At 31.4% G+C, this 18,789-nt stretch overlaps 1 protein-coding gene across 2 annotated transcripts; it reads right to left on the minus strand.

Moving 5' to 3' along the window:
• Positions 1–564: 564 nt before the first annotated feature.
• On the minus strand, positions 565–2,380 carry LOC110609624 (glucuronoxylan 4-O-methyltransferase 1). Of its 2 annotated transcripts, none has more exons than XM_043953040.1 (2): positions 1,221–2,380; positions 565–873 (listed from the first exon to the last, which is right to left on the minus strand). In XM_043953040.1, exon 1 carries the CDS (start codon positions 2,165–2,167, stop codon positions 1,223–1,225), a length of 945 nt encoding a protein of 314 aa, XP_043808975.1. In that variant the 5' UTR covers positions 2,168–2,380; the 3' UTR covers positions 565–873; positions 1,221–1,222. The 2 variants fall into 2 exon arrangements, with proteins under 2 accessions (XP_043808975.1, XP_043808976.1); XM_043953041.1 differs by lacking the exon at positions 565–873 and adding an exon at positions 1,042–1,092.
• Between the last annotated feature and the right edge of the window lie 16,409 nt (positions 2,381–18,789).

An 18,789-nucleotide genomic window follows, 5' to 3' on the forward strand; every position in this document is an offset into this window, starting at 1 on the left:
TCATATGACATATTTATTATAATTTTAGGACATATTTATAATTTATTTATTTAATTAATTAAATAAATAAATATAATTATTATACTAAAACCTTAAGAAATTAGAATAAAATGCCATCTTATGGGAGCTGGGAATTTTTTTGAAGAGTCATTAGAATTTCACAGAAAAATTTGAAACTTAGCAGTCAACATTTTTTCTGCTTTTCAATCTTTAAAATCGCTTTAGAATTTTTTTATTGTCATTGTGAATATTATAAGAGGTCATGGTTTATAGTTTGCGATAATTTGTGAATATTATGAGAGGTCATGGTTTTGCGATAACCCAATTTGTGAATATTATGAGAGGTCATGGTTTATAGTTTTATCGTGAATATTATGAGAGGTCATGGTTTATAATTTTAATATTATGAGAGGTCATGGTTTATAGTTTGCCGTAACCCAACCGAGAGATAGAACTCAATGCGGTTATCTGAGAGATAGAACTCAATGCTGTGATTATGGGTATGAAGGTAGCATGGGATAGAGGTTACCAAAAGATTCATATTTAGATTGATTCTAAAGCTGCTATTGACTTGCTGCAGGGTGCTGGGGTTGCCTCCAATACAGTTTTCTTAGACTTGTTGTCTCAGTTCAGAGACCTATGTCATTGGTCTTGGGAGGTTCGAATTACACAATATTACAGAGAAGCCAATCAGGTGGCTGATAAGCTAGTAAATCTAATTGTCACCAGTTCTCCTGAGCTGCAGATATTAGAAGCTCCGATAAGTGAGGTTATGGATCTGTTGCGATGGGAATTGCAGGGGTACCATTACCCCGGATTGTGCCTAATAGATAGTGCAGTTTCTTCTTTTGGGTATGACACTCTCTACTATAACTAAAAAATTAGAAAAAAAAAAAATTAAACTCGATTCACTATAAATAAATTCAAGACATAAGTAAGTAGAGAAATATATATATATATATATATATATATATATACACTAATTTCTGTAAAAAATAATTTTCATTATATTAAACTAAATATTTATATATAATTGCTAAATAAAAGAGAAGCTTACTAATATTCATCTCATCCACAGGCCACGGTAAAGATCTAGGAAAAGAAAATAAAAGAAAAACCCTTTACCCTCTTAATCATATAAGACAACAAGAAAAAAAAAATATTAGAAAAAAAAAATAAGAGAGAGAGAACCCAATCCACAATGGGTGAAAAAGAAGAACCTCTAAGGACAAAAGGGTCTGCCCGAACGAGTCCTATGGCTAGGAATAGTGAAGTGCCTTAGCCTCCATTCTTGCTCCCTCATATAACCTTCACAAAGAAACGCTTTAGAAAACTTATCTTCTACCACTCTATCCACATCATGAACAAACACGTCAATCTCTCCACTCTCTCTATTCCTCGCCATCAACCCCGCCGTGTAAATCGCCGTCATCCTCCCCGGCGCCTCATCGTGATACCCAGTTGGTGCATCCACCATGATCAAGTCCCATTCTATATCATAAACATCACTAGGGAACCCCTTGAGAGCAAGTTGACATTTGGAGAATCTTGGATCACTCACCACTTTGCATTCTTCTCCCATTCCAGCCTCCATCAGCCCATCTGCTTGATGTACTTTGGTGTCGTAGCTCACATGGTAAGATTCTAAACTGGGTATTTTCTTCTTGATCTTCTCTATCCAGGACTTGTCTTCTTCAAGGAAAACTGTGCGACCACCATGGTTCAGAGATGTCCACATCAAGCTGTCATGGCCGAGGCCAAACACTAAGAAGTTGCATGGTGATTTTTTCTCCAAAACTCTTAACGTTACAGAGATTTCTTTCAAGGTTTGTTGAGGAGTGATGTTTGTTGTTGCATAGTGGACGAGAGCATTGGCCAAGGAAGGTGGGGTTTTGTTGCATGTTGGGTTTAAGGGAAGAGATGGACAGGAAGAGGACGAAGAAGAAGAAGAAGAAGAAGAAGAAGAAGAAGAAGAGGAAGAGGAAGATTGTTCTTGCTCATCAGGAGGCAAGCTTGTAGAGTTGGCCAGGTAGGTTTCTGGTTTGGGCGATGAATTTGTGTGAGAAGATGTGAAATTGGACCAGATGATGAGAAGAGAGAGGAGGAGGAAGAAGAAACAAATGAGGATGAGCTTGATGTGAATGGGAGATTGAGTTTTGGACCTCATTGCTTTGGGGGAGAGAGAGAGAGAGAGAGAGAGAGAGAGAGAGGTATGAGATGAGTTTCAGAAAGATTGAAGATTGGGCCTGTTCCTTAAAGAAAGAAAGAAAGAAAGAAAGGTGGGGGGCTCTGAGAGGAGAGAGAGACGGAAGACATTATGAACTTTTGTTTTTCCTAGAGTAAAGTAATAGAAAAGAGAAGAGGTAAACAGAGGATTGATTTTTAGATTTAAACAGTGACCATCTCTATGCATGATGAGTTAGCTTTTCTAGAACCAACGGAGAATCATCATTATCAATGGTAGATCTGAAAAAATCACTTCTACTTTGAAGGACCTACAAGTACCTGATCATGTCTACTGTTGCCATCAACTTTCAATTCCCATATGATATTATATTGCATCTTCAAATTTGTTAATGGATTCCATGAGTTTAATTTATTAGTAGTTTTTAAAATTATAAATTTTAGAAAATAATAAATTCTTATATATAATTTAACCGTTTGTTTGCATTTTAGTGAAAAAAAAAAACTGACTTTCATTGTAACATTAAATAAAGAACAATAAAAGAAAATTTTCATTTAAACGTGTTATTTAAAATTAAATTATTAATATTCCTATCAAATATAATAGAAATTTTAAAAATATAATAGTTAATTTTTTTTCTTTTATATTTTAATATATTTTAATAATTTATTAATATAATAAAAAATTATAAAAATAACGATAAAATTTATGATATGAAAAAAATGATCACATAAGTAAATTATTGACTGTTTACCAATTATTTTTAATAGTATAAAATATCAATAATTAAATTATTGGTTGTTTACTTGATATAATTTTATAATTATTTTTTAAAAATTTTTGTAGTGAATTTTTTTATTTTTCTCTATTTAATTTTTCATCAGTTTATTGCACAATTAAGATACAAATAAAGGGGTTAATATGTAATGAATTATTGTAGTGTTTATGAAGAAATAAGTATTATATATATATATTAAAGAAAACTAACTAAATCTTTAATATTACAGTGGAGGAAGAAAAAAAATATGAAGGGAAAGTTGGAGACTTGGTGGAACTGAGAAAGCAACTAAGATTGTAGTTGGTACAGACAAATACGGTTGGTAGACCTGTCAGTGATGGTTGAATAATCATATAAAAGAGTGATTAATTAAGCCAACTAAAACTTAGTATTTGCTTGCTTGGAGTAACTCAGTAAGATACATTCAAATTCCCAAAAAAGTATGAAATATTTTTTATTCTCATGATTCTATACTTTTCAGAAAGTTAGTGTGTTTTACTTTTCCTTTGTAAAGAGTAAATTTCTCTCCTAATCCAAGTAGTTCCACTTTCAATTTTTTTTTTCATAGTTAAGTATTTAGATGAAAATTAATAGAAAATATATTTGTTGATAGATAATAATATGTGAAAAAATTTATCATATAATTTTGTATAGGTTATATATACATTTAAATAATGAAAAAATTAATTAAATTAAACAAAAATACTTTTATATTTTATGATAATTATTATTATTATTATTATTATTATCATAAAAAATTATATATTAATTATTATGTGAGCTTTTATTACGATTATTATGTGAGTTGAGTATTTACTTTTTAAAGATCCGAGTATTTTCACTCCTCATTTACTTTTTGAAAATTTAATATACCAATCAAATACATTTAAATTATACTTTTTAAAAAATAATTTTTCTGAAAATATATTTTTTAGAAAATTAATTTCTATGAAAATAGATTATTTTAAATCAAACAAAACCTTAATTAATTGTTTAGTTAAAAATATCTCACCTTAAAATGGTTTGAGAAAAAGATTTTAAATTTAAATTTCCATGTGTATTGTTATGCAAGTTTCCGTTATAAATCTCACCTTAATTATGATTTTAAATCTCACCTTAATTGGTTTGTAGTTTCATTTTAGCTTTCTCCTGATTGGTTTTTGCTCATTCATCTCGTCGATGGATTGGTTTTGCTTTCTTTTCTTTTAGTTCATCGCGCTGCTTCATCATTTAAAGGAATTTTTATTGCTGCGATCTGGTTGTGTGCTTTCATGGTTTGAGACTCTGCTTTCTCATCAAGGGGTTTCATCAGACCTATCGTGGATTGGTAGCTTACTTTTAGCCATCGTGGACGTTTCTTGTTGTTGTGACGCTGATATATTGGAACCGCTTCGCTACATCCGAAAAATCACTCTCCCGTTGACCGATGTGAGCATAAGCTCTGTAGCGTCTCATTCCTGTGCATTTTGATTTTATTTTTGACTGCTTTAGATCTGTATTCTTTTCTAAGTTTACAATTTGGGGATGTATGATGGTTTGTTGAGTTTTTACTGTCCTTTCGTTCTTTTTATTGATTTTTACTGTTCACTGTATCTGTTTGCTGTTCTAATTGATCGATGATTTTGCAGATAGATTTCAGTTGTTCGATGAAGGTGACGATCGGTATTTTTCTATGTACTATTTTGTTTTTTATAGCTGGCTTGAATGAATTTTAAGCTGATTTTGAATTGGTTTGATTTGTGTAATCTCTATTGATTGACTTGGATTATTTTTTTAATTTCTTAAATTATATATAGATTTTAATTTCGTGAATATTTATATTCTTTTGATTCTAATAAATACAATCGTAATAATAATAATAATAATAATAAAATAATATTAACAAATAATTTTACAAGCCTATTCGATTTATTAAAAATTGAATCATTATATATATATAGTGTTGAAATTTTAAATTTTATTAACAATAATCTACATTTATTGTATTTAATTCTCCGTGCTTATTGTATTTCTTTATAATAATAAAATAAATTCAAAAGTAAACAATATATAATATAGTCGTTGGATTATCGATAACAATTTGAATTTAGTTATGTAAAAATAAGTGAATATTTTTATATTAAAAGTTTATTATAAATTGTAATTCATTAATATTTTATATAATTAAAAAATATATAATGATTTTTATAATAAATATTTAATTTAAAAATTAATAAATCCATTTTTACAACTGCACGAGAGTCAACAGCTGCACCCCCATCAAGATTATTAATCCAAATATAGGAATAGGTTGGAAGGGCTAAAATGCGCTGGCTTTAATGCCGTTCAAAGTATTGGAAAAGGGCATCATTAGGTCTACATCTTTTTGTTTTTTCTTTTAACTTAAAATATTCTAGTCCAATGATGAATCCAATTTTTTTTTTTTTTAATTAAAAAAATTCAAATTTAGTCAAAAGTATTAAAATTTCCGTTTTAATTTAAATTTACTTTTAAATTATTATAAAAAAATTATATAAATTCTTTTTTTTTTTCAAAATTAGAAGTGTGGGCTATTCTATCTTCGGTTTATTTAAAATATCACTTGTCAAGATTAACGATTGCGAGTTATGTCTCCTCAATTTATTAGAACCACTATTTATTAATAATGTAAGCTATACTAAGTTTATTTTATTTTTTTGAATTTATTTAATATTTTAATAATAATTAACAGATAAATTTCAAGTAAAATATAAAATTTTACATTTTTCATCCTGCCGTATATTTCAATGATAAATTTTATTTTTTTCCTTTATATTTTTACTTTAATTTTGGGCATATGTTCATAGAGGTATTCCGTTCTAATTTCAATTTCAAATTACTTAGAAATTAAAATTGTGTTTGATTTCAATCAGATTTAACGCAGTCGAAGAAATAGAAATAAAATTTTTTTATTAACATAAATTACATTTAATTGAAGAAAATAATAATATTAAAGAGAAAAATAAATATTTTTTTTATTTTTCTTTGTAGTAAAATATGAAATTAATAGTTTTAGTTAGATTGTCACATACCATAAATCGTGCAGTGTTCGGTCTCTAACGATATCCACACAGAATGATAATAAAAAAAAGTTAGAATTGTTTTAAGGGTTTGAGAAGGGGGAGAGATTTTGAGTGCTAACTCTCTATCTTTTTTACAAATTCTAGAGATTTTCAAAATGGTTCATACTAGAAGGGAGAGACTCTCGTAACATGCTCTTTTATACTAAATTATAGAGTTTCAATATAATATTATTTATTCATTTATTTAACTAATTAAATAAATAAATTACAACTATGATTCATAATTTTAATAAACATACTATATAAATTTTAAATAATTTTAATTAAGTCCCTATTTAATTAATTAGATTAAAATCGTAATTTTTTCAAATTGCAATTTTATCTCAATGTCAATTTATATGCAATCATATCCTACTTGATTTAACTTCTCATTTTATTTTCTCATACAATTCTTTATGCGTGTGACCCATTAGGTTCCAAATATGTTGGTAACAAATATAATTAATTTAAAGGTTAAGAATATTGTCTAGTAACATGTCAAAGACTATCCAAATCTTTAAAATGTCAAAGACTACCCAAATCTTTAAAATGTCAAAATTGGTTTGACTTAGCTTTTCAGTGCATAGTTTATCAGTATAATTAATATCTCTTCATTACAAATATTTCAATTTAACATTTGATGCATGTCATGTCTGAAATATTAAATCATATTAATTCTCATTTATTAGCTATTGACCTATTAAATGAAATTTCAAATCTCATTTGCAAATCTCATTTCACCTTGCAAGGATTTCATGATCAATGTTAGTAGAGAACAAAAAGGATATTCCCTAGTTTAATCTAAGGTGATGAATCCTATCTCAATCACATAAATACCTTCATACAGTTTCTAATATATCCAATTCATCCCTATTTGTTACTCATGAATCAAATAACGTGTAAGATGAATTAAAATATAAAAGTTTCCATGTAAGATTATTTATTAATTTCAAGTAAAAAATCACTTACACAATCATCACTTGAGTAATCCATAGACACAGGTTATTGTTCATATGGATTTCTCAGGCGGGTCAGTTCAGTGCACTTGTTTATAAAATAAGCACCTACATATTAATTCTAGATATCTCATATATCTCAACCTATGAGATCAGTTGCTTCTTCTAAAAGGAAAGAACATAATATGTACCAGTCTCAAAGCTCTAATCATTGTTCAAATTATGATAAGAATATGGACTATGAACATTTAGAGATATTACTTAAATGCAATAGGAATCTAATAATTATAACCACATTATATTGCACAATAATGTAGTCTTATAGACTTTATCTTTACTCAAGATTTAATTAAATTAATACTAAAAATAAATAACAGCTTTTATATAATGTATTTAAACACTTAAAATATATGAAAAATGATATCCAACTACAACCAACAGATTAGTTGTAGGGCATTTACTAACAATCTCCCACTTGCACTAAAGCCAATCACCCATGTGACTTATCACATAAATATAAATGTGGTAATTATGTTTCTACTGAAACAATACCTTAGTAAGAGAATCTTTAAGATTCTCATTAGTAGAACTCACTTTATCTCCACATATTTCATTTCAATGATCTCTCTAATCATTTGAAATCTTCTAAATACATACTTAGATTTTTATCACAGTTCCTTCACTTATGCAATGGCTCCATTATTATCACAGTTCAATGTAACTAAATCAACAATGCTAGGAACTACACCAAGTTTATAAATGAACTTTTTGATCCAAAACTGTCTCCTTTGCTGCCTAGGAAACATAAGTGTATTTGGCTTGTATTATATAATCTCTGGTGGTCTCTAGTTTGGAACCTTTCCAACTCACTACTCTACCATTTAGAGTAAAATTGTAATCAAATTGAGATTTATTATCATCAAAATCTGATTGAAAATTCGCATCTGAATCCTCCATGCTAAACCGTTTTAGTACTTTGTATATATAAGTATATTGGGATAATCCTAGCAACCTCTTGAATCTATTTCTATAGATCTTAATTCCTAAAATATAAACGACTTCTTCTAAATCTTTCATGAAGAAATTCTTACACAATTAAATCTTGAGAGATTTACAATTTAGTCCCTGAGTATTGTCATTATTAACAAGTCAGTCCCTGTATTTTTAGAAACCTATTAAAACGTCCTTATCTTTTCTCTCCGTCAACGAAATAGTCCTTCCGTCTATTTTTGCCATTAAAAATATAGTAAAAGACTAAATTACCCCTTCTTTTCCTCCTCCTCCTCCTCCTCCTTCTTCATCGATTCTTCCCCATTCTTCTGCTTCTGCTTCTGCTTCTTCTTCTGCTTCTTCTTCTTCTTCTTCTTCTTCTTTTTCTTCTTCTTCTTCTCCTTCTTCTTTTTCTTCTTCTTTTTCTTCTTTTTCTTCTTCTCCTTCATCGTCATCATCTTCTTCTTTTTTTTTCTTCTCCTTCTTCTGCTTCTTCTTTTTCTTTTTTTTTTTTTTCTTCTTCTTCTCCTTCATCATCATCATCATCTTCTTTTTTTTTCTTCTTCTCCTTCATCATCATCATCATCTTCTTCTTTTTTTTTTCTTCTTCTCCTTCTTCTCCTTCTTCTTTTTCTTCTTTTTCTTCTTCTTCTTCTCCTTCATCATCACCATCTTCTTCTTTTTTTTTTCTTCTTCTCCTTCTTTTTCTTCTTTTTCTTCTTCTTCTTCTTCTCCTTCTTCTTTTTCTTCTTTTTCTTCTTCTTCTTCTTTTTCTTCTTCTTCTTCTTTTTTCTTCTTTTTTAAGGAGGAGGAGGAGGAGGAGGAGGAAGAACTATTTCGTTGACGGAAAGAAACGATAAGGACGTTTTAATAGATGTGAAAAAAGATAGGACTATTTTGTTGACGAAAAGAAACGATAAGGACGTTTTAATAGATATGAGAAAAGATAAAAACGTTTTAATAGATTTTTTAAAATGTAGGGACTGACTTGTTAATAATAGCAATATCTAAGGACTAAATAAGAGATTTTATTTGAGGATAAAATTGGATTTTAAAAATTTTCTCTCTCATCCTTTATCTAATTTTAACGGAAAAAAGGACGGATTGACCATTTCGTTAACGGAAAAGAAAAGATAAGGACATTTTAATAGGTTTCTAAAAATACAGGGACTAACTTGTTAATAATGGCAATACCCAGGGACTAAATTGTAAATCTCTCTTAAAATCTTTACAGATTTTTAGTAATGGAATATTATTTCCTATTATTAATATGTCACCTACATATAAAATAAGAAATATAACTCCATTTCCACTAACCTTCTTATATACACAAGGTTCATCTATACTTTTGACAAAATCAAACTGTTTGACTGTTTCGTCAAAATGGATGTTCCAACTCTATGAAGTTTGCTTAAGTCCATAAATGGACCTTTGCAATTTACATAACTTATTAGAGAATTTCTTGGATTCAAAACCTTCAGGTTATGTCATGTACACATCCTCAAGAAGATTCTCATTCAGGAATGTTGTTTTGATATCCATTTGCCAAATTTCATAATCATGGTATGCTACTATTACAAGTAAAATCTTTATGGATTTAAGCATAACTACGGTTTTATCAAACTCAATACCTTGTCTTTGTTTGTAACCTTTAACAACTAGCATGGCTTTGTACATTTATACATTGCCTTCCATGTCAGTTTTTTCTCTTAAAAAACCCACTTGAACCTAAGGGGTTTTGTTCCTTCAAGTGTATCAACCAAAGTCCATACTTGGTTAGTGTATATAGAATCCATTTTAGATTTCATTGCTTCAAGCCAATTTGAAGAATCAATGTCAGACATTAGTTCTTCATAGCTGTTAAGCTCATTAGGTATGAGTGAAACATCGTTATGGGTCTCCACAAGAAGGTTTAACCTTATTGAAGCATGGCTTGTCCTAACAGATCTTCGCGGTAGTGCTTTAACTTGTGTTTCCATAGTAGATATTATAGTCTCTGATTTCAGTTCCATTTGAATATCTGTCTGTGGTTCTTGAACTTCTTCAAATTCTATCTAACTCCCACTGCTACTTTCAAAAGAAATGTTTTTATCAAAATATAGCATGTTTTAAGACAAACATATTTTTTCAATGGGATGATAGAAGTAATATTCAATAATTTCTTTTGGATATCCCACAAACTCACATTTATCTGACTTAGCTCCCAACTTATCAGATATTAGACGCTTCACATAAGTATCACATCCCTAAATCTTAATGTGTGATAAGACTGACTTTTTGTTAGTCCACATCTCATATGAGATCTTATCAACAGGTTTGGATGGAACTGTATTAAGAAGGTATATTGCAATTTGCAAGGCATATCTCCAAAATGATAGAGGTAAGTCTACAAGACTCACCATGGAATGTACCATATCTAATAAAGTACAGTTTATCCTTTCTGAAACTCCATTGTATTGTAGTAATCTAGGTGGAGTCCATTGTGAGAGAATCTCATTCTCTGTTAGATAATCATGAAACTCTTGACTCAAATATTCACCACCTCGATCAAATCTAAGTGATTTAATACTTTTGTTAGTATGTTTTTCAACTTCAGATTTGAATTCTTTGAACTTTTTAAATAATTCAGATTTACACATAACCATATTTAGTATAGTCATTAGTGAATATAATAAAATAAGAGTACCCACCTATAGCTTGGGAAGTTATTGGTTCATATACATCCATATGTATAAGGCCCAATGATTCTCGTAACCGTTCCACTTTTTCCTTTAAAAGGTGTTTTGGTCATTTTATCCATTAAATAAACTTCATAAGTTTCATGCGATTCATAATCAAATGGATCATGATATCCTTCTTTATGTAACTTAGTAATTTTTATTTCATTTATGTGACCAAGTCTACAATGCCTAATATAGGTGTTGGTTATCTAATTTAAATCTCTTTTTATTTATATTGAGAATAAGCCTTTCAAAATAAACATTATATAGACCATTTATATAAATTTCAGTTTCATGATAAGCTCATTTATTATAAAAAGAACAAGTATTATTCTCACTAATAAACTTTAATCCATTATTCAAGTTTAAAAAATAAAACTGAAATAATGTTTTTACAAAAGTGGTAGAATTTAATAACAATTATTCAATTCTAATACTAAGTCAGAAGGTGAAGGCAGATAATAAGTTCCTACAGCTAATGCAAACAACCCTTACTCCACTTGCCACTTGTAGGTTTACCTTTAATCATAAATATATCTGAAGCTTAGGACTCATGTTAGCTAACATCACACATATAGCTTGCACATCATCATCAATATGACAATCTTATAAGGAGAGAAGAGATACAAGAAAATGTTCCAAACTAGAGACCACTGTAGATTCCAAACTAGAGACAGAAGAGATACAAAGAAACAAGCTATTGCATATGAAGGAGAGATTTTGTACTAGGAATATGAGAAGATCATAGTCGTAATTTTAGTTTTGGATCTTAATTTTTGGGTTTATTTTTCTTATGGTTTTGTTTTCTTCTTTTGATTATTTCAGTTTATTTGAACATGGGTAATTAAGTAAATTTTAGATTGGAGACTTAACAGTTTTATTGCATATATTCTTAATTGTTTTCTATTTAATAAATTTAGAATTTTTATCATTTGATTTAATTTTATGTGTGCTTAATGCTTGTTATGCATTGGTACTCACTTTTGGTGATTGAAATATATTAATCAAAGAATTGAAAAGCAAACATTAATATAGGAAAAATATAAATTAAACCTAAACTTTTAAATCTAAAGTTAGACTTTAATCTTTTTAGGAATTTTATTTGTTAACCAAAAGTCTTAATGAATTCTAATTAATTTAATACCACGAGTAGGTTTTTATTTAATTAGAGTATAATATCTATATCTTGATCAAATGAGAGTTTTAGAATACTTTAGGATTAATTTCCTTTAAATAAGCAATTTCCAATTTGCTGAATGATCAGTTTGAATTCACCTTCAATTAAAGCGTGAAACCCGAATTATGTAATGTCCATTTCATAAGTGTCCATCTCATAACTTTTTATAAGAATAAATATTTTTAATTATTTTTTATAATATATTTTTATCATTTTTAATATATTAGTGCAGTAATACTGTAATATTTAAATAATACTCTTATAAATTTATTGATACATAATTATTATATTTAATATATTTTATTATTTTTAATATATAAAATAATATGAAAATCGATAATAAAAAATTAATATTTATAATTATAAAATGATATTATACTACTATTAGACGTGTATAAAATTATTGAATTATTTATAATTTATTAAAATAATAGATAAATAGAATAATTAATTAATATGAATATTTAAATTTATAAAAAATAAATTTACATTTTATGAAAGCAGTATAGTCGTAATATAATATTAATTTTATAGTATTGAAAAAATATAGTAATATAATAATATTTTTATTTAAATATTAATAATAAAATATATTAAATGTTATTATATTAAATTAAAATTATGAAATAACATTATTCTATAATTAATTGTGTATAAAATCACAATAAAAAAATAGATAAATATATATAGATATTTAAAGTTATAAGAATTAAATTTATATTTGATTGTGTAGATTTATAAGTTTAATCGTAATATAATATTAATTTTATAATACTATTTTAAATAGTATTAATAATATTTTTTATTTAAGTATTAAAAATATAATTAAATATATTTTATAATATAAATAATAAAATATATTTTTATTATAATATACATTATATAAAATTAAAAATATTTTTATTTAACAACTTACCTATTATATAAAATATATTTAATATTATACTATAAAAATTAAAGAATACCTAAAAAATAATAAAACTAACTAAATATATTTTATTTATATTTAAAAAATAGACAACATGCTTTTTTTATTATTAATTTTTTTATTTATTAATAACATGATTAAATATATTTTATAATATATATAACAAAATATATTAGTGTAATATATAATATAACAATTAAAATATTTGTATAGGGTTGAGCACTATTCGGTTAGAATTGAAATAATCGATCGAACTGATTTGATTTAATAATTTAGTTCCATTTTAAAATAAAATCGATTTGGTTCGGTTTTAATTTTTGAAAATTTTGGATTGATCGGTTCGGTTTGATTTTGGAGACAAAATAGTTCGGTCGAACCGAACCGATCGAATTAGCCTTAAACGCTGCACTTTATGATAGGGTTATATCACTTCACTTCGGCACGGTTCCCATCTGGCATACAGCCAGCCACCTACCTCCCTCTCTCTCAAACCTCAGTCTCAGTTGAAGCACCCTGACGGCCGCGAGACGACTCCTCACCGCTCTCGTCCCTTCTCCGTTCTCGTCCTTCAGTTCAGTCCCACAGCCACGACCACCCACCCACCCAGGCGCCAGTCCCGCAACCACCCACCCACCCACTCGCCAAAGCCAGCCAGAGTCTCTTTTCTCTATCCTTCGCGTCTTCAGTCCCGCAGCCACCCACCCACCAAAGGAAATTATAAAGAAATGTATTTTATTATAATTGAATGTAGCTCAGTATATCAATGAGCTAAATTACACAGCTTTAAATAAGTAGAAAAACAACCATAGTAGCAAATAAACAGGAGAAAATAACTGAACTAACTTAGGCAATCAAACTCATCACTCGCAGAATCATAACCACTTAGACACATTCAAAGTAAAACATATTTACAAAAATACACCTTATCACTCCAATGCTCTAGCACACGGCAATCACCTTATTACTCCAGAGGGATGAACACATCCTTATAACTCCTTAAGCTATTATCCCCCCTCAAACTTTATCGGGGCTGAAGACAAAGTTTGTGTCGAAATTGAGCCAGGCGAGCTTTAGTCATTGACTTAGTAAATATGTCAGCCAGTTGGAAAGTGGACGGAATGTGCTTAGTGATTAAGACCCCTTGAGCAACTCGTTCTCTCACATAATGATAGTCCAAAGCTATGTGTTTGCTACGGGCATGAAGAACCGGATTAACAGTCAAATATAAAGCACTTAAGTTATCACCATAAAGTATAGGTGGATTACGTTGAGGAACTCGTAAATCATCCAACAGATATCCTAACCAAGTTAGCTCTGCGGCGGCGTGAGCCATAGCTCGATACTCTGCCTCGGTGCTGGAACGGGCAACAGTAGTCTGTTTCTTGGCACACCAAGAAACAATATTAGACCCTAGAAAAGTGCAGTAACCAGTTGTGGAACGTCTTGTCATCTGACAGCCGGCCCAGTCTGCATCAGAAAAAGCAGAAAGAGCAAGTGACGTATCTGCTGTAAGAGAAAGACCTAAGTCAAGAGTGCCTTTTAAATAACGTAAAATACGGCGAACATATTTGAGGTGGGACATGTGAGGAGAGTGCATAAATTGAGAAACATAATTAACACTAAAAGAAAGGTCTGGACGGGTAAGCGTGAGATACTGCAATGACCCTACAAGCACACGAAAATAACTTGGATCATCAACAGGTGTGTCAACGGATGTAGACACCGATTTTTGGACCAATGGCGTGGGCATAGGCTGGCATTCTAGCATTTGAGCACGCTCCAAAATGGAATAGGCATAATGAGTCTGGGATAAATGAAGTCCAGTGGTTGTGGATTGAACCTGAATGCCCAAGAAGTGATGTAAAGGACCAAGATCTTTCATAGAAAATTCTGAATTTAAAACCTGCAAAAATGACTGAACAAGAGTACTGGAAGAGCCTGTAAGAAGCATATTGTCAACATAAATTAGAAGAATTAAAGTACCAGCTGCCGAATGGAAAACAAATAGAGAAGGATCTGCAAGACTACAATAAAACCCATATTTCAGTAAAAAAACACTCAGTCTATCAAACCAGGCACGCGGCGCCTGTTTCAATCCATAAAGAGCTCGTTGGAGCTTACAAACATAGGAAGGATTATTAGAATCAATCATTCCTGGTGGCTGTTTCATATAAATATTCTCAGAAATAAATCCATGCAAGAAAGCATTTTTCACATCTAACTGACGAATAGGCCAATGCCTGACCAACGCAACAGTTAAAACCAAACGAATTGTGCCCGGTTTAATAACAGGTGAAAACATTTCAATGTAATCGACACCGTCTAGTTGATGAAACCCTTTAGCAACAAGACGGGCCTTTAACCTATCTAAAGTGCCATTTGGTTTCAACTTAGCTTTATACACCCATTTACACCCTATAACATGCAAATAAGATGTACGGGGAACCAAAGTCCAAGTCTTATTTCTAGTCAAGGCATTAAATTCATCAAGCATAGCATTTTTCCAACCATTATGAGCAAGAGCATGTTTAACATTTTTTGGTTCAGGCGGAATAACAGAAGACATAGTAACATGCAAAGCATATCGTGGATTGGGTTTAACAATACCTGATTTTGAACGAGTAATCATAGAATGATTAGGTGCTATATCCTCAACATGCTCCTCAGGTACATTAATTTCAGCTAAAGAAGAATTACCTGCTCCTGCACTAACCGAATCACCTATGTGTAGAACCTCTAAAGACTGCTCCTGTTGTGCACTAGATTCAATCATGTGCTGATCCGTGATGGGTTGATCATGGAGCAACGGAGCGGCAACAGGAAGCTCCTCTGGTTCCTGGTCTTGAATCAACTCGGCTTTTGGTTGTTCTGCAAATACCCCAACTGCAGAAAACTGATCGGCTAGTACATCTGAAGTATAAGACAGAACGTGGTCTGTTAATTGGTATTGAGATGTTGTAGATGAACCAGCTTCCTGAGCTGCTGCTGGTACAACAGCAGTTTGGTCCGTTTGCAAGGGCTGTCCAGCAGACACAGCAGTGGCTGTTTGTTGAACAGCTAGTGGGTCAGCTGGTGACTGTAACACTACTGCTGATTGTGTGCCTACTGCTGGCGGGGGCAGCACATCAGACTCTTCTGCACACGGCAAAAGACCTGCTACATCAACAGCTGAAATAAATGGTGCACATTCCTGTAAACTAAGAGAAGAATCAGTTACATTAGTTTGGGTATTTAAACCAGAACAATCAGGTAGCCAAGAATTCATAATTTTAAGAGCAAAGGATTTATCAAAAGATGACGACTTGAAAGGAAAAACTGCCTCATCAAAACTTACATGACGGCTTATGATAAATTTCTTAGTTCTAGGGTTAAAGCATTTATAACCTTTGTATTTTTCACTGTAACCAACAAAAACACATAAGCAAGATTTTGGATCAAACTTATGACTTCTAGAATCCCAAATGTATGGAAAGCACTTCGAACCAAAGACCCGTAATGAACTATAATCAAAATGGAATCCATGTAGCATATAAATGGTGTCTCATTGCCCAACACAGTAGTAGGTAACCTATTCAAAAGAAAGACAGCAGTGTGAAAAGCCTCTACCCACATACATAACGGCATATGGCTATGGTACATCATAGTTAAACCTAGTTCACGTATTACTCGATGTCGCCGTTCAACGGCACCTGTTTGTTCAGGAGTATATGGACATGAAATGTGATGTTTTATGCCATGTGCAAGAAAATGAGAAGACAAAGCATTATTAACAAACTCACCTCCTCCATCGGAATGAAAAACTTTAATTCGCTTCCTAAATTGTCGAAATATAAATTGTTCAAATGCTAAATAAGTAACAAAGAAATCAGATTTCTTCTTTAAAGGAACTATCCAAGAATATTTTGAAAAGTCATCAACAAAATATGCATAAAACTTAAACTTAGAAAAAGAAATTACAGGGGCTGGTCCCCATAGATCACAATGAATCTTATCCAAACTAGATGAACTAGTATGTTCTGAAGAATTAAAAGGAAACTTACTCAATTTACCTAACTGGCAACTATCACACAAAAACTTAGATTGCAATGAACCTTTTACATCAACTAGATTTTTATTAAATAAAACTGAAACTGCAGAAGCTTGTGGGTGTCCTAATCGTTGATGCCAAATCTCAGCGGTACCAGTCCTAAACCGATTCGAGAAATAAGCTGTAGGTACTCCAGACAACGTATACAAATTACGCCTCCTTGGTCCTGTTAAGAGCACCTGTCCCGTTTCCCGATCCTTTACATTAACAGACACGTTAGAGAATTCACAGTTTACAGGATATTCATCAGTCAGTTGGCTAATGGATAACAAGTTCTGTTTTAAATCAGGAACAGATAACACATTAGAGATAGGCAAATTATATTTTTGGTTTAAACAGGCTGTACCTACACCATCAATTGGCAGGAAGGTACCATCCCCTATCGTAATCGAATCAGGTCCATCATACTTATCAATATTTTTTAGAAGAAGTTTGTTACCTGTCATGTGATCAGACGTGCCCGAATCAGCTACCCAGTCTGTTTCCACGACTCCATTGTTAAGCGTGAGAGCTGCAAGGGCTTGTGGAGGATCTTCACATTGTGCTTTAGATATCCACCAGCAGATTTTGGCTATATGCCCCTTTTTGCCACAGTATTGGCAAATTTCATCCTTATAAAGTTCCCGTTCAGCGGGAGTCATTCTTCGCTGACCAGGTGGTGGAGGGCGACGTTGAGAGGAGTATGATCCTCTGTTCTGACCCTGTCCTCGAGTTTGTTGGGCCTGAAACCCCCGTCCATGAGAATCGAAATTGTTGCGTCGATTCGAACTGGAATTGGCTTGTTTCTGTTGATTACCATAAAAGGCAACATGCGCGATCTGGTCAAGCGCAGAATCCGACTGATTGGAGAACCAACTTTGCCTCTGATCCAGATTTTTTAATTGGGAAACCAGCTCGTTGTAACTTGGCCGTGGTGGTTTGAGCATGGTGGTGGTGAAGGTCTCATATTGCGGACCTAAACTTGTGAGAAGACAGAAGATCTTTTCATCGTCTGGAACTTTCTTCCCGATTGCAGCCAGATTATCACAAATCTCCTTAAACAAGCGTAAGTGCTCTGTGATTGTTTTATTTTCATCTTTTCGAAAATAAGTTAGCTGTTGGCGTAGGGTAAATACCCTTTCTTGTGAATCTTGTGCATAGGCCTCTTTTAATGCACTCCAAACAGCACACACAGTTTCTAGCCCAATGACAAGTCCCAGAGATTCTTCGCTAAGGGTTCCGTAGATCCACCCTCGAAGCAATCGGTCGGACTTTTGCCATGTCTTAAATTCATTTGACTGCTGTGGTTGATAATTTTCTGGAATTGGTGTTGGAGGAGGAGTGAATTTCTGATCTGCTGGAAATTCTGCCACTAAATGATCGGATAATTCTTGACTCTCAGCTAAACTCAACACCTGTTCTCTCCAAAGTTGGTAATTGGTTTGTTTCAGCTTTAGTGTAACGAAATTCGCTACATTCAAGGTAGAAGAAGCCATGGTGAGTGGACAGAAAGAAAAGAAAAAAAGAGCGATACTTTTGCTCTTTCTGGCTCTGATACCAAAAGGAAATTATAAAGAAATGTATTTTATTATAATTGAATGTAGCTCAGTATATCAATGAGCTAAATTACACAACTTTAAATAAGTAGAAAAACAACCATAGTAGCAAATAAACAGGAGAAAATAACTGAACTAACTTAGGCAATCAAACTCATCACTCGCAGAATCATAACCACTTAGACACATTCAAAGTAAAACATATTTACAAAAATACACCTTATCACTCCAATGCTCTAGCACACGGCAATCACCTTATTACTCCAGAGGGATGAACACATCCTTATAACTCCTTAAGCTATTACCACCCAGTCGCCAGTCCCGTAGCCAGAGTCTCTTTTCTCCATCCTTCA

Source organism: Manihot esculenta, chromosome 2, assembly GCF_001659605.2.
Source record: "Manihot esculenta cultivar AM560-2 chromosome 2, M.esculenta_v8, whole genome shotgun sequence".
Taxonomy (NCBI): domain Eukaryota; kingdom Viridiplantae; phylum Streptophyta; class Magnoliopsida; order Malpighiales; family Euphorbiaceae; genus Manihot; species Manihot esculenta.